The sequence below is a fragment of the Eretmochelys imbricata genome, chromosome 1 (genome assembly GCF_965152235.1).
Source record: "Eretmochelys imbricata isolate rEreImb1 chromosome 1, rEreImb1.hap1, whole genome shotgun sequence".
Taxonomy (NCBI): Eukaryota; Metazoa; Chordata; order Testudines; family Cheloniidae; genus Eretmochelys; species Eretmochelys imbricata.
This window is the reverse complement of record NC_135572.1, coordinates 207,324,313-207,348,072: the sequence shown is the minus strand read 5'-3', so window position 1 is coordinate 207,348,072 and position 23,760 is coordinate 207,324,313. Positions and strand designations below refer to the sequence as shown.

At 42.4% G+C, this 23,760-nt stretch overlaps 1 protein-coding gene across 3 annotated transcripts in view; it reads right to left on the bottom strand.

The window, feature by feature from the left end:
- The window catches only part of STXBP5L (syntaxin binding protein 5L), a 433,225-nt gene that overhangs the window by 249,230 nt on the left and 160,235 nt on the right, over window positions 1–23,760 (bottom strand). For all 3 annotated transcript variants that reach the window (XM_077807341.1, XM_077807339.1, XM_077807340.1), the window contains exons 3-4: window positions 9,239–9,320; window positions 6,461–6,561 (exon numbers count right to left, since the gene is read on the bottom strand). In XM_077807341.1, the coding sequence (XP_077663467.1) occupies window positions 6,461–6,561; window positions 9,239–9,320 (183 nt within the window). The remainder of the gene's footprint in view (window positions 1–6,460; window positions 6,562–9,238; window positions 9,321–23,760) is intronic.

The following is a 23,760-nucleotide window of genomic DNA, read 5'->3' as shown; positions in this document are numbered from 1 at the left end:
AGACTATTTGCAATTAGATTTTTCAACTCTACTCCTAGAGTAGAGTTAAGGTAATCCTCTTTGTTTGCCGCTATATTATATGGTTTATTTGGGACATGTTTCTTATATCGAGAAATACTGCCCAAAAGTTTCAAGTTTGGATGTCTGAAGTTATGCACATAAATCCATCTAGACACTTAAATAAAAGTTGTCTGATCTTCAGAAATGAGTATATATACTATTATAATTTGTGTTACCGTAGCACCCAAAGTCCCCAACCAAGATTGTGCTAGGCACTATGCAAACATGTTGCAAGACAGTCCCTGCTCCAAAGACCTCACAGTAAACAGAAGCACCCTTCTCTCTCTAATCTTTCTGTGCTTTAGTTCCCCAAAATAATTAACTTACTGAAGATCACATGTGAAGTATGTGGTAGAGTTGGTATTTAAACCCAGTTCTTCAGTCCTGAATGGGCTGTACACTGGTGGAATGCACCTGACAGCATGACCTCTCAGGCATGTGCAAGGTCACAAAATGCTACAAATTGGAATCCTCCATGCTGTGCGACCTTACACCTGCACATGCTGTGTTGTCCCCCCGTGCAGCAACAGTTCCAGAAAGCTGTTTCACTACACCCCTGCTGGGTCCCAGTCCAGTTCATAAAAATGGCCATATTAGGTCGGACCACTGGTCCCTCTAGCCCACACCCTCTCTTCTGACAGTGGCTAGTGCCAGATGCTTCAGAGGGAAAGGACAGAACAGGACAATTTATTAAGTGATCCCGCCCTGTCATCCAGTCCCAGCTTCTGGCTGTCAGAGGTCTAAAGAGACCCTTAGCACGGGACTGCATCCTTGACCATCTTGGCTAATGGCCATTGATGGACCTATCCTCCCTGAATTTATCTAATTCTATTTTAAGCCCAGCTATACTTTTGACCTTCACAACATCCCCAACAATGAATTCTACAGGTTGACTGTGCGTTGTGTGAAGACCTTCCTTATGTTTGTTTCAAATCTGCCTATTAATTTAATTGGGTGACCCCTAGTTCTTCTGTTATGTGAAGAGGTAAATTTCCTTATTCACTTTCTCCAGATCAGTCATAATTTTATAGACCTCTATCATAATTCCCCTCAGTCACCTCTTTTCCAAGATGAAGAGTCAGACTTTTTAATCTCTCCTCATATGGGAGTTTTTCCATATCCCTAATAATTTATTATTTTTCTCTCTACTTTTTCCAATTCTAATCTTTTTTTATATGGCTAGCCAGAACTGCATGCAGTATTTGGGGCATAGAGATACCATGGATTTAAATAGCTAAAAAGACAGAAAATATTATAATGCCACTATCTTTTTCCTAATGGTTCCCAACACGTTAGCTTGTTTGACTGCCACTACAGACTGAGCAGATGTTTTCCGAGAACTATTCATAGAGACTCCAAGATCTCTTTCTTGAGTGGTAAAAGCTCATTTAGACCCAATCATTTTGTATGTTGGGATTATTTTTTTAACATGTGCCTTACTTCACATTTAACATTGAATTATATCTGCCATTTTGTTGCCCAGTCACCCAGTTCTGTGAGTTCCCTTTGTAATTCTTTGCAATCTGCTTTGGACTTAACTATCTTTTGTATTGTCTGCAAACACTGCCACCTCACTGTTCACTTTTCCACATCCTTTATGAATATGTTGAACAGCAGTGGTCCCAGTACAGATCCTTGGATGGGACCCTGCTATTTACTTCTCTCCACAGTAAAAACTGGCCATTTATTACTACCCTTTGTTTCCTGTCTTAACAAGTTACTGATCCACGCAGGACCTTCCTCCTTTTCCCATGACTCCTTACTTTGGTTAAGATCCTTTGGTGACGGATCTTCTCAAAGGCTTTCTGAAAGTCCAAGTGCACTCTATCCACTGAATCACCCTTGTCCACATGTTTGTTGACCCCTTCAAAGAAGTCCAAAAGATTGGTGAGGCACGATTTCTCCTTATAAAAGCAGTGTTAATTTTTCCACAACAAATTGTGTTCATCTAAGTGTATGACTCTTTGCTTTCGTACAGTTTCAATTTGGCTGGTACTGAAGTTAGGTTTACCAACCTGGATTTGCCAGGATTGCCTCTGGAGCCTTTTTTTTAAAATTGGTGTTAAATCAGCCTCTGTACCAGATGACTGGTGGATAGCTAATGTAAGCAATAGGTCACATACCAATGTTAATAGTTCTGCAATTTCATAACTGAGTTCTTTAAGAACTCTTGGTTGAATATCTGGTCCTGGTGACTTCGTACTGCTCAAATTTATCAATTTGTTCCAAATTCTCCTCTACTGACACCTCAATCTGACAGTTCCTCAGATGTGTCACCTAAAAAGAATGGTTCAGGTGTGGGAATCTCCTTCACATCATCTGCAGCATAGACCACACAAAACTCATTTTGCTACTCTGAAACGGCCTTGTCTTCCGTGAGCGCTCCTTTACACTTCAATCATCCAGTGGCCCCACTAACTGTACGGCAGGCTTCCTCCTTCTGATGTACTTACGGTATTTTGGCTGCTAATTTGAGTCTTTTTGCTAGTTACCCTTTAAATTCTTTTTTGGCCTGCCTAATTATACTTTTATACTTTTTTTCTGTTTTCCTCAATATGATTCGACTTCAAATTTTCAAGAGATGCCTTTTTGTCTCTAACCACCTCTTTTCCTCTTCGGTTTAGCCATGGTGGCATTTTTGGTCTTTTTTTAATTTGGGGCATACATTTAATTTGAGCCTCTAATATGGTGTTTCTAAATAGTTTCCAAGCAGCTTGCAGGCATTTCATTCATGACTGTTCTTCATAGTTTCTGTTTAACTAGCTTGGTAATTTTTGTGTAGTTCCCCTTTTTGACATTAAGTGCTACTGTGGTGTGCTTTTGTTTCCCTCCTCCCCCACAAGGACATTAAATTTAATTACATTATGGTTGCTATTATGGAGCGGTTCAGCTATATTCATCTCTTGGACCAGATCCTGCACTCCACTTAGGACTAAATCAAGAATTGCTTCTTCCCTTGTAAAAAGAAAAGGAGTACTAGTGGCACCTGAGAGACCAACAAATTTATCTGAGCAAAGCTTATGCTCAAATAAATGTTAGTCTCTAAAGTGCCACTAGTACTCCTTTTCTTTTTGCGAATACAGACTAACATGGCTGCTGCTCTGAAACCTGTCATTATGCAAGGCACTTCTTCCCTTGTGGGTTCCAAGACCAGTTGCTCCAAGAAGCAGTCATTTAATATGTCTAGAATTTTTTTCTGTGCATCTAGTCCTGAGTTGACATGTACCCAGTCAATATGGCGATAGTTGAAATCCCCTATTACTGACAGGGGGCTTTGGGGAGAATTTTTTTGTAGCCTTTCTAATCTCTCTTAGCATTTCACAATTATCGTCACCATCCTGCTCAGGTGATTGTTAGTGTATTCCTACTGCTATACTCTTATTCAAGCATGGAATTTCTATCCATAGAAATTCTATGGTACAGTTTGATTCATTTAAGATTTTTAGTATATTTAATTCTATGCTTTCTTTCACATCTAGTACCACTCCCACATCAGCACAACCTACTGTCATTCCTCTAGATTTTGTATCCAGGTCCCACCATGTCCCATTGATTACTATTGTTCTAACAAGTATCTGTGATGCCTATTATATCAATATCCTCACTGAAGGCACTCAAGTTCACAGATCTTAGTATTTAGACTTCTAGCATTTGTACACTAGCACTTATAAAATTTGTCAATATTTAGTTGACTATCTTTTGTCTTCCTTGTTTGACTGTTTCTCTTCAGTTCCTACCTGTACTTCACCAACTTCTATCCTTTCCTCTTTACTAGGCTATCCTAATATCCTCTTTAATAAATCCTCCTCTAAGAGATGTCTGTCTGAACTGTACGCTCCTCTGCACCTGTTGGCTTTCCCCAATCCTTAGTATAAAAACTCCTCTATGACCTTTTTAATTTTACATGCCACTAATTTGCTTCCATTTTGGTTTAGGTATATCATAGAATATTAGGGTTGGAAGAGACCTGAGGAGGTCATTCAGTCCAATCCCCTGCTCAAAGCAGGACCAACACCAACTAAATCATCCCAGCCAAGGCTTTGTCAAACTGGACATTAGTCAAGTCAAGCCCATCCTTCCTGTATAGGCTCCTTCTTTCCAAAAAGGTTCTGCAGTTTCTCAAACTGAAAACCCTCCTCCCAATACCATTATCTCATACATTCATGAAGACCCTGCAGTTCTGCCTGTCTAACTGGCCATGTGCATGAACTGGAAACAGTTCAGAGAATGCCGCCATGGAGGTCCCAGATTTTATTTTATTACCTAGCAGCCTAAACTTGGCCTGCAGGGCCTCTCTCCTACCTTTCCCTATTTCACTGGTACCTACATGTACTACGACCACTGGCTTCTCCCAAGCACTGCACATAAATATCTGGATGTCTCCAGAGATCCACAACCTTCGCATTCCTAACCAAAAAAGGGTACTAAATGGCAATAAACTTTTTTGTTCACATAGTTGCCCAGTGAGAGCTCATGCCCTTCTAGAACACTGTTTTGAAAAACCTCAAACTTCAGAAAACCAGGAATACAGAGTTAAGTTACATGCCCATGTAACCTTAACTCTGCCCTCAGAGAACCCAAAACATCCATATCACACATACTTGCACTCTGCTTTTTCACTGTACATAAAAGGAGCTACCTGCATCTGCTCCACCCTCAAACACTTAGGGTACTCTCCTGACAGAATACCACACTTGTGAAATTTAACAACCACTTCACACTTACTCACAGGATACCAGTGAATGGGGCTCAGCCACCATTCGGGGGCAAGGAACCCCAGATTATAGCTCACCTGAAGGTAGGGCAGGGAGAGAGGCTCAGACTGCCCTAGAGAGGCAAAGGGCCCCCAGATCCTGGCGCGCACACACAGAAGGGGAGAACATGGGGTTGAGACAACCTTGCCCCCATTCTCCCCTAGTCACCCTGCCACTCACCCCTATGTCTCCTTCCCAGTGTCCCTCTCCTTTACCTGAGCTACCCAATTCCCCTCACCACCCCCCACCATCCATCCTCATTTATCCCACTCCCCATAATCCCCCCTCCCATCAATGCAGCCCCAAACTCCTCTCATTCCTATTCCCCGCCACTCGTCCACACTAAAATGTCCCTTACCTGCCAGGAAACAGTCACATATCTTTTGTGGGGGGAGGGACAGGAGAAAGGTAATCAAAGTACTTTCACTCAAAACAACCAAATCACCACACCTGACAAGAGAAATTTTAGCAATGTGATTCTGACCTTTTCAAGATTTCTGCACTAAGTGCACACACAAAAAAAAGGTTGCCAGAATAAGTCAACTTTAAGAAAAGCTTCCGACCCCCCACTCTTACCATCCCCCACCCTGGGGTGTATCTTAAGAATCCCTTGACTAAATGGTTCTGAACTTGGATCACTGACCCTACCCTGAATCCCCATGAGGCACACCAAATTTCAAGGCAACTCAAGTAACCATACAATTTTAGAGTATTTAGAACAGTCAGACTTTTAAACAGAAAGCTGGTCTGACCCAGAACTATATCAGAGCTGCTGCTCTGCTACAATCCTTCCTCTCTACCTGCAGCTCTAACTGATGTCAATGTGAGCTGAGTGCTCAGCATCTCTGAAAATACAAGCATATTTTAAAAAGTGACTAACCTATAGGTAGCTGCAAAAAGAAAAGGAGTACTTGTGGCACCTTAGAGACTAACATTTATTTGAGCATAAGCTTTCGTGAGCTACAGGTAGCTAAATTTGATACATTTTACCATTGATTTAATCTGTTTGGTCTAGAGACTAATTATTAGACATTCAAAAAGCAAAACTAATCATGAAAGCAAATCTCTGAATATTTGAGATTTATCCATCCTAATTATAGTACACATCTACATTATTATGTTAACACAGCAGTATTTACTGGAAAATAATAAGGGCCAATTTGTCAAAAATTTGGATTCCATATAGTTACACAGTAGAGAAGAATATTCCCTTCAATACAGGAATTATTGGGTGAAGGACTATGGCTTGTGTTGTGCAGTAGGTCAGAACAGAAGATCATAGTGGTCTTTTCTGATCTTAAAAAGAATCTATTAATCGTGCCAGTTTGTACAGCTAGAAGGTCACAGAAGCCCAACTTTACTGGGAAGAAGAAATGGATTCTACAGACTTGAGGGGGCTACTGCTCCACAAACTGCACTCTGCTGAATCATGTTCTTTGTAAGCCAGATTTTAAAAGTTACAAAGGAAGAAAAACTTTCAAAGCAATCAGCTACATCATTCATTAAGTCAGCAAAAAAAACCCCAAAACAAACAAGAAACCCTCCCAACATATGCAACAATAAATCCTCCCACCAATGATATGTCAGCAAAATCTAATTAGTCAGTTTTTAAAAGAACATCTTTGTTTATTGTCAATCAGGCTTACCGTTCTCTGTTAAATTTCAGAGAATGAAGAATAGCAGGCCGTTTCTGTCTTAGGTTCCACAAATGAAGTGTGTCATCAGCACTCGCACTGACCAAGGCACCCTACAACAATCAGAACCAGAATATGGTGGAATGTTATTCATTTGCATATTGAAAGGGAAGATTATTTCAGAATAAGACAATGATCTGTCAGTAGACAGCAGTACAACATCTGTGAAACCCTTACTTTCCTTCTGAAAAAAATATTCTGCAACAACCATTACTTTGCTTTGACTGATCCTATACTAACTCAAAATGTTCCAATTTGAGCTGATCTGGAAAATGAAATAGCTCATTCTAGAATTAAACATTTGATATTAAATGTGTTTCTGATTGATAAACCAGGAAGAGTGCGAAAGAATTGGAATAAGAAGGGAAGAGGTATTAGCTTGAAAAGATGGGTTTGAAGGAGGCAGTTGAAGCAAGGACAGAGTGCTTAGCACACAAGGAAAGGGAGACTGCCCCAGGCACAGTATAATAGTCAGGTCAAGATAACAGAAAATGCAAAATCAAGAATGAGAAAAGGACATGAAAGTAAGAGGATAGGGATGAAAGTAGGAAGACTGAGCAGGGGAAGTCAGAACAGAAACGCAGATGGCGCCGGGGAACAGGGTCTGGGGACGCGGAGCTTGCCAAGCTGCACCACCCTGCCCACCCAGCACTACTGTCCGGGAGCAGGGGCTTTCCCCACCCACCTGGAGCTCCAGGCCCCCCAGTTGGCTGGGGCCCTAGAAACAGGCCCTGTAGGCCCAGTGGCTAATCTGCCACTAGTGGACAATTGTGGGGGGGGGGGGGGAGATTTTGGTTACAATAAAGAGGAAGAAGTGATGTAACTTAAAGATTGTGCTCTCCCCATCCCTTCTCCTATAGTCAAAGATTATGGGCCTGGGAAATAGGAAGGAAAGTGGAGTTCTCAATCAAGATAGAGAAGGGAAGCAGAGGAGGAGGAGGAAAGGTGATAAGACTAGAGTTTGAGATGGTGATTGAACATCTATTGTTGTCCCTCTGGCATCTATTCTTAGATGTGAGTGGATACAGAGTGAGAGGTAAACCCAGAACTATCAGATTTGATATGGTAGTTAAACATATACACAGAATAGAAATAGGAGAGGACAAAGAAAAAACCCTACAGAAAACCCCACAGATAGGAGAAAGGAAGCAAAGGAGCTAGAAAAGAAGACACTGAATGAATAGTCAGTAGGGGAATACAAGGTCTAGGGGAGCACAGAACCACAAAAGCTAAGACTGGAAAGAAAGCAGGGGAAGCAAGAGTGATTCACATGACAAAACGATGGCACACATTTTTTGATGTTCACATATACTCCAAAAGTAACTGTCTCAACTTTAGCATAAGTAGGAAAGGCATAATAGAAATGTTTCATTCAATTTGAATATGTATCTGGTTCCTTTAAATGCCATGTAAAATGTATTTAAGTTTTAAATACCTATGTTAAATTATTTTGCCTAAGAGTATGCTCTAGGCAGTTACACCTATAGTTAAGGTTGCCTGAGACTTTCTATTATAAGGTCCTATTTTCAGTTGCTTATAACTTTTGCCAAACATTACCTGTTCAGGCTGAAACATTCCATGCCACGTGTTTGCCTCAAGCTGAGTTTTTCTGGGAAGTTTCAGCTAAAATATTCAGTCGTTTCTCAGAACAAGATTAGGAAAAAATGTTGTTTTGCACGTGTAAAAATGGTTGTAAATTTTTTTTGTTGAGAAACTCCAATGCCTCCTTGCTTTGGAGCAGGAGCCTGAAGTTTGTCAAGGGGTGGTCTGTGTGTCAGGGATGTGCCTTTTGCCTTCCTCATGAAAGTCTGCCCAAATGTGGACAGTTTAGGAGCCTTTCAAAAAAAAAAACAAACACACATACAGAGGTTGCACATGCTCGTGCTCTTATTAGAGTTTGAAAGCTGTATTCTCTGAGGATTCTGTCTGCACTGAGCAAGCTCCAACCCACACAGCTCCTCCATGCTGACTGGACTGTGTATGTACCATCTTCAGAGTGACCGAGTAAGCGCCATCCTGTAGCTGCAGGGACTGAGGCTTATCTCTGCTATTGCTCCTCCCAGCTGTGGGGACTGCTGTGGCACCAGAACTTTGAGCAGAGAAACTCTCTCCTGTAGTCAGCGTTTCCCCCTCCTTCCAGCACACATGCAGTATGGAGAAAGAGGAAGCTGCCTGACTTGAATTGGTGGAGGGAGGCCCGATACCCCATAATTAATCATTATTTCCATTTCCAGAGTAAGTTTAATTCAGGGGGTGGATCCCAAATCACTTTGCGTAGTATTTATAGGGATCAGTTTTTATTATTCTGAGTTCCCTGAGACTATGACGTTTCAGCTAAGCAGAAATTTTGTATTAGTGCCATTTTTGTTAGTTCATTAATTTCTATCTCATAGATGTCTATGCAGTGAGGAAGATGATCCAAGAATTTAGGTTACACATATGCAGCTCGCTGTGTGTTCAGTATTTCACATCACCATATAAAGGCCCTGATTCTATCACCCATACTTATCTTGAGTAATACCTTATACTACATGTAGTCCCATTCATTTAAACAGGACTACGTACACAGAAAATTATATTTGAGTGCAAGTGTGAGCAGCAGAATCAGGTCCATAGGGCAAACAAAGGGGCCACCAAGAAACTATCTGGAAGTTACATTGCAAAAATATATAGACTGTACCATTCAACCATATTTAAAGAAAATTCTGCACACTGTACATATAGCCTTACCTCATTGATTAAGAATTGGAGCTGCAGTACCGCGGCACCACTTTCGTGTTGGCAGTAGCAATCAACACCGGGTCTGCCCAGTCTGTTGCAATCAAAGTCAAGGATTCTGACATTTTGGTTATCACCAAGAGTAAACAGCCAAGAGGACACAAACAGAACTCTCTTGCAATTAACCTTACATTTAACAATCGTTCTTGCTTTCTCTAAAACACGCTAATCTTCAGCCGTTCTAATTAAAGTATCAGCACTATCACCCTGAAACATGCAATTACGAGTGATATGTTCTTGGCTATATTCCTCCCTACGAATGGAAGTGCATAAATTATCAAGAAGATACAGCGAAAACACATCTTAAACTCCAATTTGTTTTATTTCATCTTCATAGTATGTGTTCATATTACAGCTGTACACATCAGATGTTTTTGATTATCTAGGTAATACAAAACTAATAATTTAGGAGCAGGGTCAATAACGTGTTATGCACCATTTACACTGTTTTTTCCCCTAAAGAGTGCATATTATTTCAAGTGAATAATTTTGCCTTTTTATTATGTTCTACCTGTAATTGTTACTCCATTCTCTGAATGCAACTTTCTGCATAGGTCTGTTCTCCTTGGCTCTTTTGTCTCTGAAATCTATTTTTAGGCAATAAAGACTCTCTTAAGGATGGTAGTGTGCTTTGCATCTTAAAAGTGTGCATGTGTCAATCTCCAACTCTTCATTCTTTCTAAACTAAAAAAGTTACAGTCTAAACAGAATAATAAGAAAATCTCACAATTTTACATAGCCGACAAGTTAAAAGAGCATTACTGTTGCAGGTAAAGGACACTGAGTGATTCTCCCCTGGAGAATCGAAGCTCTTTACAATATCAGTAAACTTTGGTGTGTGATACTCAGAAAGATCTGTGCAACCAAGATGGAGAGATCCAATCCATAACTACTCAGGAGTTAATTATAGCAACGAGAATGATCAAATAACTACATTGTAACACTATCTGAAATTCACCTATATGCAGAGGGGACCTCCACAAAGACTATACACTTTTATTCCCTCTTACACCTTATTTTGAGGAGATTTAGGCGCCAGTCAAAAATCTGTGTTCTTGTAAAGGAGAGGGGCAAGCAAATACTGTACCCTTTCAAAGCGTAGTAGAGCTTCACTCCAGCTTGAGCTCTCTCCGACTCCCTGAACACATTCTGGGAGAATCAGGAGTTCCTGTTTAGTCTGACCACTCTGAACTAGAATCCTGAAACCCAATCTGGACACCATGGGACCCAACTACAAGTGTTGGGTCTAGGTTGTGTTGGGTGGGAAAGCAAATGGACCCTCTTGATCTTGGATCAGGTCTCTTCCACCTGCCTGTGGAGTTGGCACGACATTGGCAAGAGCTGGGCACAGCTCCCACAGGCAGGAGGCAGCGCAGCAGTGACTCAGGTTCGAGGGGAAGGGTCAGGTCAGAAAATGACTCCACCCTTGGGCCCAGGTTGGGCCAAAAAATTAGGCTGGAGTATACTCTACTCTAAACCTCCTCTTCCCCCAAATACAGGCCATGGTTTTAAGTCTGTATCTCATCCTAAATCCCCTAACCTGAGTCAAGATTAAAATCTCAAATAAACTGGCATGTACTCAACATAGTTTTAGCTCCAGGAGCATAAGGTGTACTATATAAGAAATAAGATGTCTTTATCTCAATTTCAAATAGCTTTCACAGAAGTATAGAAGCTTGGAAAGGTAGCAATTAACTGGTAGTATTTGTTTACTATCAAAATTTGGCATATTTAAATTGCTTGACAAAGCTTGCTGTGATAAATATGGGAATTTTACGATGCTCATGTGTACCTCATTTTCCCTCTGTGCTTTGTACTGCTATTCACTGAGTGTAAAGAGCAGGATACATTAGGTGTCTGAGTCATTTATTTGTCTGGGGTGATGTGAACAGGTCATAAAGTACTGGCTGGAACCAATGTATATCAATGGAAGACCCTACAGAGACAACGGGAACCCCAATCACTGAAGATTAACACCTAACTGCAGAGGCTGAACATAGCATGGCTGCGTCCAGAGAACGAAGAGAGGTGTCAGGGGTCTATTTTAACTACTGGCCTCAGAGACACAGGAGCTCTCACCTGAGAAAAAGGGAAAGTGACAAGAGAACAGAAACTAAGCTGATTCCTACAGCAGCATGGCTTAAGGGAGCCCTGGGCTTTAGACAGAACGGACTGTCTTAATCTTTGGCCTCTCTGTTGAAGAAAGGATTTCCCAGTGCTGTATTCCAGTTGACTAATCAACCTTACTCTCTCTTGAAAAAGGCTACATCGAGTCACTGCCGATACTTGCTGAAGTGCATTGATCACTGAAAGGAGTAAAAGTCTCTGAATAGGACTCTGCTTCGGTCGCATTCACCGGGCAGAGCTCACGGTGAGAAACAGGAGTGCTGGAGCCAAGAGGCTCAGTCTAGGAGTTGCTGCGGCCAGATGGCCTATGCTTGTAGAAAAGTGTAACCCGTTGGGAGCTTGGCCCATTGAAGATGTCCGCCCCAGACCCATGACACCACAATGCTAGCTCAATATCCAGCCTCCCACAGGATATTACAGGGAAGAGTAGGAAATCGTCTGGTCAGCCATGCTACCACCAGCAATAACTATATGAGGAGTGGCTTAGTTAGCCCACACAGGAAGGAGTACTGTGATAGCCTTCAGTAGCTAGGGTGACCAGATGTCCCGATTTTGGGATCTTTTTCTTATATAGGCTCCTATTACCTCCCACCCCCCGTCCTGATTTTTCAGACTTGCTGTCTGGTCGCCCTACCAGCAGCAGTCCTGACTGGAGCTATGGGACTCCTAGTAGCAAGTTGTGTCAGGACCAGGTCCTTGAAGTCTGATCCCAAACCCACTGAAGTCAATGGAAAGTCTCCCACTGACTTCCATGGGCTTTGTGTTGGACCCCAAGGGTCTGTCTACACTGCAATAAGACACCCAGAGCTGGCCTGCATCAGCTGACTCTGGCTCCAGCCCAAGCCCAAATGTCTACACTGCAATTGTATAGCCCCACAGCCCAAGCCCACGTCAGCTGACACAGGCCAGCCTTAGGTGTTTAATGCAGTGTAGACATCTGTAGTTAGCATGCACAAGAACTGCATGGTCCCAGAACTGTAAGTACAAACAGATATAGCTAATGTGAAAAGCAGCTGACACAGCTACAGACTTAGTCATTTATATAAAAGTGATTTTCAAATTCTATGCTCCAAAGTGTTTTCAGTTGAAAAGATATATACAGAAAAGACAGTGATGGGCGAGAGAGAAGGAATTACACAATAAACGTTTTTAAAATTATTCTTGTGAACTCAACTTTTCCCACACAGAAGTAATGAGTTTATCAGAGTGATCTGAATAAAAATAAGGTGGCAGTTTTGTGTGCTAGGATTCATTGGATACAAGATAAGATACAGAAGAGCATGGAGACAGGCATGGTAAAAAGAAACAAGTGGTGGAGTTGTGGGAGATATGAAGAGACAAGGTCCAATGTTCATATTGGAGCTTTTTAGGGACTTGAAGACAAACAAGAACTTTATACTTAATGCAATGGATAAGGGGAAGCCAGTGGCAGGTTTCAAAGATGGGGTGAGATGGTTAAAGGAACAGGCAAGAAAAATAATGAGATCGCTTAAATTAAGTTCTTGGCCTCAGCGATGACACATGGCAGTGTCTCACAGTCTAATTACACATTGTGTAAGAAGTTTTATCACTGTTGAATTTGTCGTTATTCAGTTTCACTGAATGGCTCTTTCTTGTTCTATGAGATGGAAAAAAAAAGCAGAAGTACACAATTCACCTTCTCTATACCATTAATTTTTTATCATGTTCCCCTCTTATGTCTCCCTTCTAAGAGATGACAGAAAGCCCTAGTCCAAGAGAGGACGCAACGGAGACTGAGGATGGGAGAGTTGGACTGAGTGAGAATTCCTACAGCTGAATATCTTTGCTTTAATTTGAACTTTAAACTTCATTATAAATAAACGACACTAGCTAATGCATTCCCATTACATGGGAAATTATGCCAATGCTGTTCTTAACCAGCTATCACCACCATTCACCATCGAAAGGTGAAATCAGTCTTCTGGGAGAAAAACCCGAATGAAGCAGATGACTCCATTCAGCGTGTCCCAAATAAAAATGTACAGGATATTCTGTTTACATACATCATTTTTCACTCTGAAGTGAATGTTTATATTAATTATAAGATGTAAATTATACCTGTCTGGCCAGTCATTCCGAAGCAGGGATTCACACCAAGACAGTAGGCACTGTCACAGCTTTTGGAATCCTACTGAGTGGCAGCAGCTTTCAAATATGCTAGTAGCTGTGTTGGGGACCCTGTAAACAGTTCATTCACCACAGGTGCTCCTCCTTGTGGGAATTAGCTCTCCCTGCATGTGGTGCGCTCACCTGTTGGTTGCTCAGGCTGTGGCTCCCTCCCTCCCTCTCTGTCTCTCCAGACTCAGGGTACTCACTCTTTGTGACTGAGCCCTCTAGCCAGGTCACTATGTAGTCCCCACCTTCCAGGTTAATAAAATCCTACCAGACAAGCGATACACACTCTTCCTCAGATGCTCTTCTAGTCCAGGTCTTGTGCCACTTTCCCAGAGGCTGGTAGGGTAATCACCTGTGCACTGAGTTCCAGCCCAGGGACCCTACAACTAGCAATTCAGCTTTGTTCAGTCTCAGTCTTGTTACTATTTCCCTAGACTCCTTCCTACCCCCCCTCTCTGTAGCCTTACTATTTCTAGTTTACCACCACAGATTCCTCTGCTCCCCATGACTACTTCACCATTCTCACCCTCTTGCTGGACTTCCCCAGGGCAAGACCCTGGGCTTATTCTCCATCTGCATTGCCTCCTTATCCCTAGCCAACTCCCTTTCCCTCCAGAGACTGACTGCAGACATCCTCTCTACGCTCACTTCCTGATTTATAATCCTAACCCAGCTCCTCCCCGACCTGGGCTTCATCTGCCATTAGGCCCTATCAATCCGTGGTTCCCCTCCAGGTGCAGCATATAAGGTTAACTAGGTCCTTCTGGCCCATACTAACCCACTCAGGACTTGTGTGGGTTAGAGGCCCTGTCACAGGGCCTTTCTCACAAAAGCTGCTGAGAGATTGGCACATCTTCTTCCTAGCCTGTCCACCTCCTTCTTGGCCAGTTCTGCCCACTTTATCTATCTGTGCTCCATTCCCTCACTGTTCCACTTGAGAAGATATTGCAGCATTTATCATGACTGCACACTTTGCTGGTACACTTTTACACCAAGGCCCTCTGCCAGAATCTATATTGGCAGAAGCTGGTGTAGACCTTGAGCTGGATTTATTTTCTCCTATACTTTTCTTTGTCTTTCAATAAAACAACAAATAGCCCTGTCAGCAAGGATTGTAGAATATCTTTTGAAGATGTTAAAAAGGAAAGAAAAAGGAAGATAAAACTGAATACTTTAAAGTCTGCACTTCTGGTTCCCAGAATAAGACCTAGTCACTATCTTCTCACTCCTACCAATATGTGGGATTTCCTAGGGGTCATGCATCAGGAAATTGTCAGATTACATTCAACCATAGCCACCTCAGAAAATAAAAATTGAAAACTAAATTTTGGATACCTTCAGCAATTATATGTAAATGAGAGAGGAATAAGTAGAAACTGACTTACTCATGCTGAGCAGCAAATGTGATAGCAGTAACATTCTATCAAAAAATATGCTTTTTGATTGTTACAAAATAGTTAATGCCTTGTTGTCAAGATGTGTATGTTGTGGAAGAGAATAGTGTTCTGTATTCTCATGCATGAGATACAAGTTCAGAAAACACCTCAGCATGTTATACATGCGGCAGAGATATCATATTTGGCATCCCACAGAGAATGTTGATTGAATTGCTTTAAGTTACGTTCTGTTGTCTCTATAGGTACACAAAGAGAAGAGCCTCAAAAGAATCAGCAATGTTCCTTGCCCTTATTGGTCAGCAGGATGGTACTGCAATAGCAGTCTGCTGTAGAAGGATTAAAGGAGTAAAAAATGGCCCAGAGAAAAAGGTGGGCATTTTCCCTCTTCTTCCAGGGTTCTTGGCTGCCTGCTGTTCCTGAGTTGGCCAATGTTGATGTGAGACATCTCTCCAGAGACTAAGCATGCTGTCTGCAGCTGTAGGAGAAAGAAATCAAGTCAACTTCCATGCTGTGGTTTCACTTGGCTACACATTACCCTACTGATAAGCAACTATTTGTGCTTAGATATCTTATTGGACAGGGTTCAGAGAAGAGCCATGAGAATGATTAATAGATTCAAGTAGCTCAATCTCTTTATCTTAACAAAACCGAAGATTAAGGGGTGCCTTCATTACATTCTATAAGTACTTACATGGGGAACAAATACTTAATAATGGGCTTCTCAATCTAGCAGAGAAAGGTATAATGATTGGAAGTTGAAGCCTGAAAATAAGGTGTAAATTTTTAACAGTAAGAGTAATGAACCATTGGGACACCTTACCAAGGGTCATGGTGGATTCTCCATCACTGACTATTTTAAAATCAGGATTAGATGTTTTTTTTAAAAGATATCCTACCTAAGAATTATTTTGTGGAACTTCTATGGCCTGTGTTATACAGGAGGTCAGACTAGATGACCACAATGGTCCTTTCTGACCTTGGAATCTATGCCACCCTCCTGGAAGTAAACCAGTTTTAAGTTTCAGAGTAACAGCCGTGTTAGTCTGTATTCGCAAAAAGAAAAGGAGTACTTGTGGCACCTTAGAGACTAACCAATTTATTTGAGCATGAGCTTTCGTGAGCTACAGCTCACTTCATCGGATGCATACCGTGGAAACTGCAGAAGACATTATATACACAGAGACCATGAAACAATACCTCCATGGTATGCATCCGATGAAGTGAGCTGTAGCTCACGAAAGCTCATGCTCAAATAAATTGGTTAGTCTCTAAGGTGCCACAAGTACTCCTTTTCTTTTTGCCAGTTTTAAGTGCCTCCGGTCAAGTTTCTGCCTCCACAAACCCTTTTTCTTTTACCTATAAAGACTACTGAGATGTTATTTCAATGTCAGACTGAGTACATTTTGGATTTTTGATGTCAGATAAGATCTGTAACAGATGCTTGTGGGATGGTGCTATTGTATTATATAATCCACTGCAAAAGTAACTAATCTAAAATGATGCTTGGGTTAAGTGCTCCATTTTGCTGCAGCAGAACTATTCCACTGATTTGGGGGGTCTTATCAACTAAAATAAGAACATAAGAATGGCCATATTGGGTCAGACCAAAGGTCCATCCAGACCAGTATCCTGTCTACCAACGGTGGCCAATACCAGGTGCCCCAGAGGGAGTGAACCTAACAGGTAATGATCAAGTGATCTTTCTCCTGCCATCCATCTCCACCCTCTGACAAACAGACGCTAGGGACACCATTCCTTACCCATCCTGGCTAATAGTCATTAATGGACTTGACCTCTATGAATGTATCCACTTCTCTTTTAAACCCTGTTATAATCCTAGCCTTCACAACCTCCCCAGGCAAGGAGTTCCACAGGTTGACTGTGCGCTGAGTGAAGAAGACCTTCCTTTTATTTGGTTTAAACCTGCTACCCATTAATTTAATTTGGTGGCCCCTACTTCTTATATTATGGGAACAAGTAAATAACTTTTCCTTATTCACTTTCTCCACACCATTCATGATTTTATATACCTCTATCATATCCCCCCTCAGTCTCCTCTTTTCCAAGCTGAAAAGTCCTAGCCTCTTTAATCTTTCCTCATATGGGACCCGCTCCAAATCCCTAATCATTTTAGTTGCCCTTTTCTGAACCTTTTCTAATGCCAGTATATCTTTTTAGAGATCAGGGGACCACATCTGTAGGCAGTATTCAAGATGTGGGCGTGCCATGGATTTATATAAGGGCAATAAGATATTCTCCATCCCTTTTTTAATGATTCCTAACATCCCGTTTGCTTTTTTGACTGCTGCTGCACACTGCGTGGACGTCTTCAGAGAACTATCCACGATGACTCCAAGATCTTTCTCCTCATTAGTTGTAGCTAAATTAGCCCCCATCATATTGTATGTATAGTTGGGGTTATTTTTTCCAATGTGCATTACTTTACATTTATCCACATGAAATTTCATTTGCCATTTTGTTGCTCAATCTCTTAGTTTTGTGAGATCTTTTTGAAGATCTTCACAGTCTGCTTTGGTCTTAACTATCTTGAGCAGTTTAGTATCATCTGCAAACTTTGCCACCTCTCTGTTTACCCCTTTCTCCAGATCATTTATGAATAAATTGAATAAGATTGGTCCTAGGACTGACCCTTGGGGAACACCACTAGTTACCCCTCTCCATTCTGAAAATTTACCGTTTATTCCTACCCTTTTTTCCTGGTCTTTTAACCAGTTCTCAATCCATGAAAGGATTTTCCCTCTTATCCCATGACAACTTAATTTACGTAAGAGCCTTTGGTGAGGGACCATGTCAAAGGCTTTCTGGAAATCTAAGTACACTATGTCCACTGGATCCCCCTTGTCCACATGTCTGTTGAGCCCCTCAAAGAACTCTAATAGATTAGTAAGACATGATCTCCCTTTACAGAAACCATGTTGACTTTTGCGCAACAATTTATGTTCTTCTAAGTGTCTGACCATTTTATTCTTTACTATTGTTTCAGCTAATTTGCCCGGTACTGACATTAGACTTACCGGACTGTAATTCCCAGGATTGCCTCTAGAGCCCTTCTTAAATATTGGCGTTACATTAGCTATCTTCCAGTCACTGGGTACAGTAGCTGATTTACAGGACAGGTTACAAACCACAGTTAATAGTTCTGCAATTTCACATTTGAGTTCTTTCAGAACTCTTGGATGAATGCCATTTGGTCCTGGTGACCTGTTACTGTTAAGTTTCTCAATTAATTCCAAAACCTCCTCCAGTGACACTTCAATTTGTGACAATTCCTCAGATTTGTCACTTACAAAAGACGGCTCAGGTTTAGGACTCTCCCTAACATCCTCCGCTGTGAAGACTGAAGCAAAGAATTCATTTAGTTTCTCTGCAATGACTTTACCGTCTTTAAGTGCTCCTTTTGTATCTCGATCGTCCAGGGGGCCCACTGGTTGTTTAGCAGGCTTCCTGCTTCTGATGTACTTAAAAAACATTTTGTTATTACCTTTTGAGTTTTTGGCTAGGTGTTCTTCAAACTACTTTTTGGTTTTCTCATTACATTTTTACATTTAATTTGGCAGTGTTTATGCTCCTTTCTATTTACCTCACTAGGATTTGACTTCCACTTTTTAAAAGATGCCTTTTTATCTCTCAATGCTTCTTTTACATGGTTGTTAAGCCACAGTGGCTCTTTTTTAGTTCTTTTACTGTGTTTTTTAATTTGGGGTATACATTTCTAATACAAAATTAATTTTAAACTTTTATAGAACCAAAAGAAATCTGAAATAAATAAATAAATAAATAAAATGATCAAAAAACTCAGCCAAAAAGAAAAAAATAGTCATGTCCCTGTCACAGACTGAAGTTTATATAGACAAAGGACAACATTTAACAAAAGTATCAGAAATTTAACAAAAAGCTCAGTGTATCTAATCTACACCTGTAGCACTGGATTTGAGCTCAGCTGTTTCCCAGTCACTCTTCTGTTCATGGAGCATCTGTAAACCTCAGATGCTAATCCCATTTCTACCAGGGACAGGATGGTGCTTCTGTATCCTGCCACAACAACGTTGCATTGTTTCACTTTGATATTTGTAACTGAGTCTCAAAGTGATTATTTTTCTTAGAAAGGAGCTTCCTGATAGTGAAGTGGAATGATACAGTATGCCCAATTCAGAGATTCACAGATTTTAACACCAGAAGGGATAATTATAATAACCTAGTTTGAACTCCTGCATAACACAGACTATAGCATTTCACTCCATAATTCCTGTGTCAAGCCCATAACTTCTGGGTTGAGTTCCAGCATATCTTTTAGACAGATGTCCAATCTTGATTTAAAGACTTCAAGTGACAGAAGGTACGTCTACAGTACGAAATTATTTAGAAATTATTCTATTCAAATTTTTGGAAGCTATTTTATACATTTGGTCTTGTGTGTCCCCACTAAAGCACGTGAATTTGGCGGATTGCATCCATAGTACCAAGGCTAGTATTGAATTTCGGAGCAGTGCACTGTGGGTAGCTATCCCACAGTTCCCGCCGCCCATTGGAATTCTGGGTTAAGCTCCCAGTGCATGATGGGGCAAAAACATTCTCGCGGGTGTTTCTGGGTGTGTGTCGCCAGAAAGCTATGGCAGATAATCATTTTGCACCTTTTTGGCGTGCAGACGCCATAGTGCTTTCAGCTGGTGGTGCACCGCTGCTGTCCTGCTACTATGAATCCACCTCTCATCTTCCTATGTAATCTCTATCATCTACTCTTTCTCTTCCTCATCAAATGCTTCCACTGCCAACTCTGCTCTCCCGCTATTGCCATGCTTCCGAGCTTCTCCATGTTGTCTATCCTGGGCTCCCACCTCCATGAAAGCCACAGAAGACAACCATTTTCAGCCTTTGTTCAGCTACCAAACAGCACAGCTTCTGCTGCCACTCTACTCTCCTATGTTTCACACCCTTTTTCCAGATTACCCATGCAGGCGCCATAGCCATGGAGCCTGATCAGATCTCCGCTGCAGTTTTGACCATTGTAAATACCTCATGCATTATCCAGCAGTATGTGCAGTACCTGCAAAACTGGGCGAGGAAGTGACAACAGCATGATTACTATACTGATGAGGACATGGACACAGATGGCACGGCATGTGGCAATTGGGACATCATGGTGCTGTTGGGCCAGGTTCATGCCGTGGAATGCCAATTCTGGGCCCGGGAAACAAGCACAGACTAGTGGGACTGCATAGTATTGCAGGTATGGGATGATTCCCAATGGCTGAGAAACTTTCATATGTGTAGGGCCACTTTCATGGAACTTTGTGACTTGTGACTGCCCTGAAGCACAAAGACACCAAAATGAGAGTAACCCTCACAGTTGAGAAGCAAGTGGCCATAGCCCTGTGGAAGCTTGCAACGCCTGACAGCTACCGGTTAGTCCGGAATGAGTTTGGTGTGGTGAAATCTACTGTGGGGGCTGCTGTGCTGCAAGTAGCCAACGCAATCATTGACCAGCTGGTATCAAGGGTAGTGACTTTAGGAAATGTGCAGACCATTGTGGATGGCTTAAATGTGCTGGGGTTCCCCAAGTGCGGCAGGGCGACAGATGGAACGCATATCCCTATCTTGGCCCCAGAACACCAGGGTGGCCAGTACATAAACTGCAAGGGGTACTTTTCCATGGTGCTGCAAGCACTGGTGGATCACAAGGGACGTTTCACCAGCAGCAGCATGGAATGGCCAGGAAAGGTGTACGATGCTTGCATCTTCAGGAACTCTGGTCTGTTTGAACAGCTGCAGGAAGGAACTTACTTCCCAGACCAGAAAATTACTGTTGGGGATGTTGAAATGCTTATAGTTATCCTCAGGGACCCAGCCAACCCCTTAATGCCATGGCTCATGAAGCCATACACAGGCAGCCTGGACAGTAGTAAGGAGCAGTTCAACTATAGGCTGAGCAAGTGCAGAATGGTGGTAGAATGTGTTTGGACATTTGAAAGTGCGCTGGTGCAGTTCACTGACTCGGTTAGATCTCAGCACAACCAATATTCCCATTGTAATTGCTGTTTGTTGTGTGCTCCACAATATCAGTGAGAGCAAGGGGGAAGATATTTATGGCAGGGTGGGAGGTTGAAGCAACTTGCCTGGTGGCCAGTTTCACACGGCCAGACAACAGGGAGATTAGAAGGGCACGCTGCACATCAGAGAAGCTTTGAACGCCAGGTTCATGACTGGCCAGGGTACAGTGTGACAGTTGTGGTGTTTCTCTTAAAGTTACCTGCCCCCTATATTATATATAAAAAAAGGAAATAAAGTCACAATTGTTTAAAAACCATTCTTTATTATTTGTTGCACAAAACATTGAGAGAAATCAGAAGCTAGACAGGGTGGGGGGGGCGGGATTGGGTTAGGGGAGTGGAGGAGGAGGGAAGGACAAGTCCAGAAACCAAATCAAAATTTAGGATATGCCAGCTTTCTGCTGCTTGTGCAATCCTCTGGGGTTGACTGTGTGGGTCCCTGTAGTCTCCCCCCACCGTGTTCTTGGGCATCTGGGTGAGGAGGCTATGGAACTTGGGGAGGAGGGAGGGCGGTTATTCAGGGGCTACAGCAGAAGTCGGTGGTCTTGCTGCCTTTCCCGCATTAGATCCACCATACAACGGAGCATGTCAGTTTGCTCCCCCATGAGCTTGACCATCCTCCCCGCTCTCATCGCACACTTCCCTCTGCTCTTTGTATTCATGTAACGCTTTATGCGACTCTCCAATTGTTTGCCTCCACGCATTCAACTGGGCCCTCTCAGTGGAGGAGGACTGCGTGAGCTTGGCAAAAATGTCATCCCAAGTTCATTTTTTCTGCCTTCTAATCTGGACCAGCCTCTAGGACGGAGTAGATAGGGGCTATGTTGAAACATTTGTGCTTGCTACAGGAGGAGAAAAAGGGAGGGTAGTATTTTAAAAGATACATTTTAGAGAACAAAGGGGACAGTGTTTTTCAGTGAAAACAGGCAATCCATAGTACACAGAACATGTTCTTTCTGTACAAGGTCTCATTTTGCCTCTTATACTGAAGTGCCTGCTACTTTGGTGTGAGTAAGTCATCACATGCGGCCAGGCAACAGAATTCAGCTTGCAGGCAGCCTGCAGGCTCTCTGGGAGAATCACTTCACACAACACCCCCGCACACACACACACCCCCACGCGGCTCTGATAAGGCTCTGAGCAGGGATGAGCCCTTTAAATTAAACGCGAACAGCCCAGTGCAGCTGGTTTCCCCTCACCCCCCAGCTCTGATCAAGCTCCCACTCACCAGAAGTGCCTTCTCCAGGGTCATGGTCCGGGAGCATGCTTTGGGAGTAGGGGGAGGCTATTGGCTCCAGTGTTAAGAATAGTTCCTGGGTAAGGGGGAAGACAGATTCCCCACTTGCTGCCTGTGCACTGTCCTCCTCCTCTTCGTCCTCTAAAAACTCATCCTCCTCACTCCGTGCTACTCCCTCCTTGCAGGTGTCCACAGACAGTGGTTGGGTAGTGGTGTCATCACCCCCCATAATTGCATGCAGCTCACGGTAGAAGCAGCATGTATGGGGCTGTGACCCAGAGAGCCTGTTCACCTACCTGGCTTTTTGGTACACTTGCCTGAGCTCCTTGATTGTTGTACGACACTGTTCTGTGTCCCTGGATTAGTCTCCAGGGACATGACGGAAAGAGGCTTTAGCATATGTATTTGCATTCCTTTTTTGGAACGTAGTTCTGCCATAACAGATTTGTCTCCCCAACATGCAATGAGATCCAGTACCTCCCGTTTGGACCATGCTGGAGCTTGTCTGCGAATCCGGGACTGTGTGGTCACCTGTGCTGGTGGACTGTGCTGATGGTCACCTGTGCTGGTGGTGACCAAACAGGAAATTCAAAAGTCCCAGGGCTTTTACTGCCTACATGGCTAGTGCATCAGAGTTCAGAGTATTGTCCAGAGCAGTCACAAGGGAGCATTCTGGGATAGCTCCTGGAGGCCAATATCGTCGAATTGCGTCCACAGTACCTGTAACCCGGAAATGCGATCTCAATTTTAGCGCTACTCCACTTGCTGAGGTGGAGTACAGAAATCAGAGTAAAGAGCCCTTTAAATCGAAAAAACTGGTTTGGTCGTGTGGACGGAACCAGTTTTATTTTGAGGTAACTCGGCTAATTCCAAAATAACAGCGTACTGTAGACCAGGCCAGAGAATTCATTACATCCCTAAGTAACTTGTTCCAATGGTTCATTACCCCCATGGTTAAAAATTTCATCTTATTTCTAGGCTGAATTTGTCTAGCTTCAGTTTCCACACACTTTGTCTACCTATTATCAGACCTCCATTTGCAGGTACTTGCAGACTGATCAGATTGCCTCTTAAACTGCTCTTGGATAAGCTAAATACATTGTGTTCCAGGATAAACTCCAAGGCTGGTTTTCCTGATTTAGAATAATTCTTGTAGCTCTTTTCTGAACCATTTACAATATGTCAATATCCTTTTTAAAATATGAACATTAGAATTGGACCCAGTATCCCACTAATGGTCTCACCAGTGCTATATTTAAAGATATATATCACCTCCCTGTTTATATACAATATGCCCTTTATTTTACATCCAAAGGTCATGTTACATTTCTTAGCCACCACATCACACTGGTATCTCTTGTTCAGTTGGTTATCCATCACTTCTAAATCCTTTTCAAGGTCACTGTTTTCCAGGATATAATTCTCTACATTCTTCTATTCTACAGAGATTCTTATACCACCCACATCACTTCAGTATTTGAGCGCCTTCCAGTAGTACATTAAGCAATG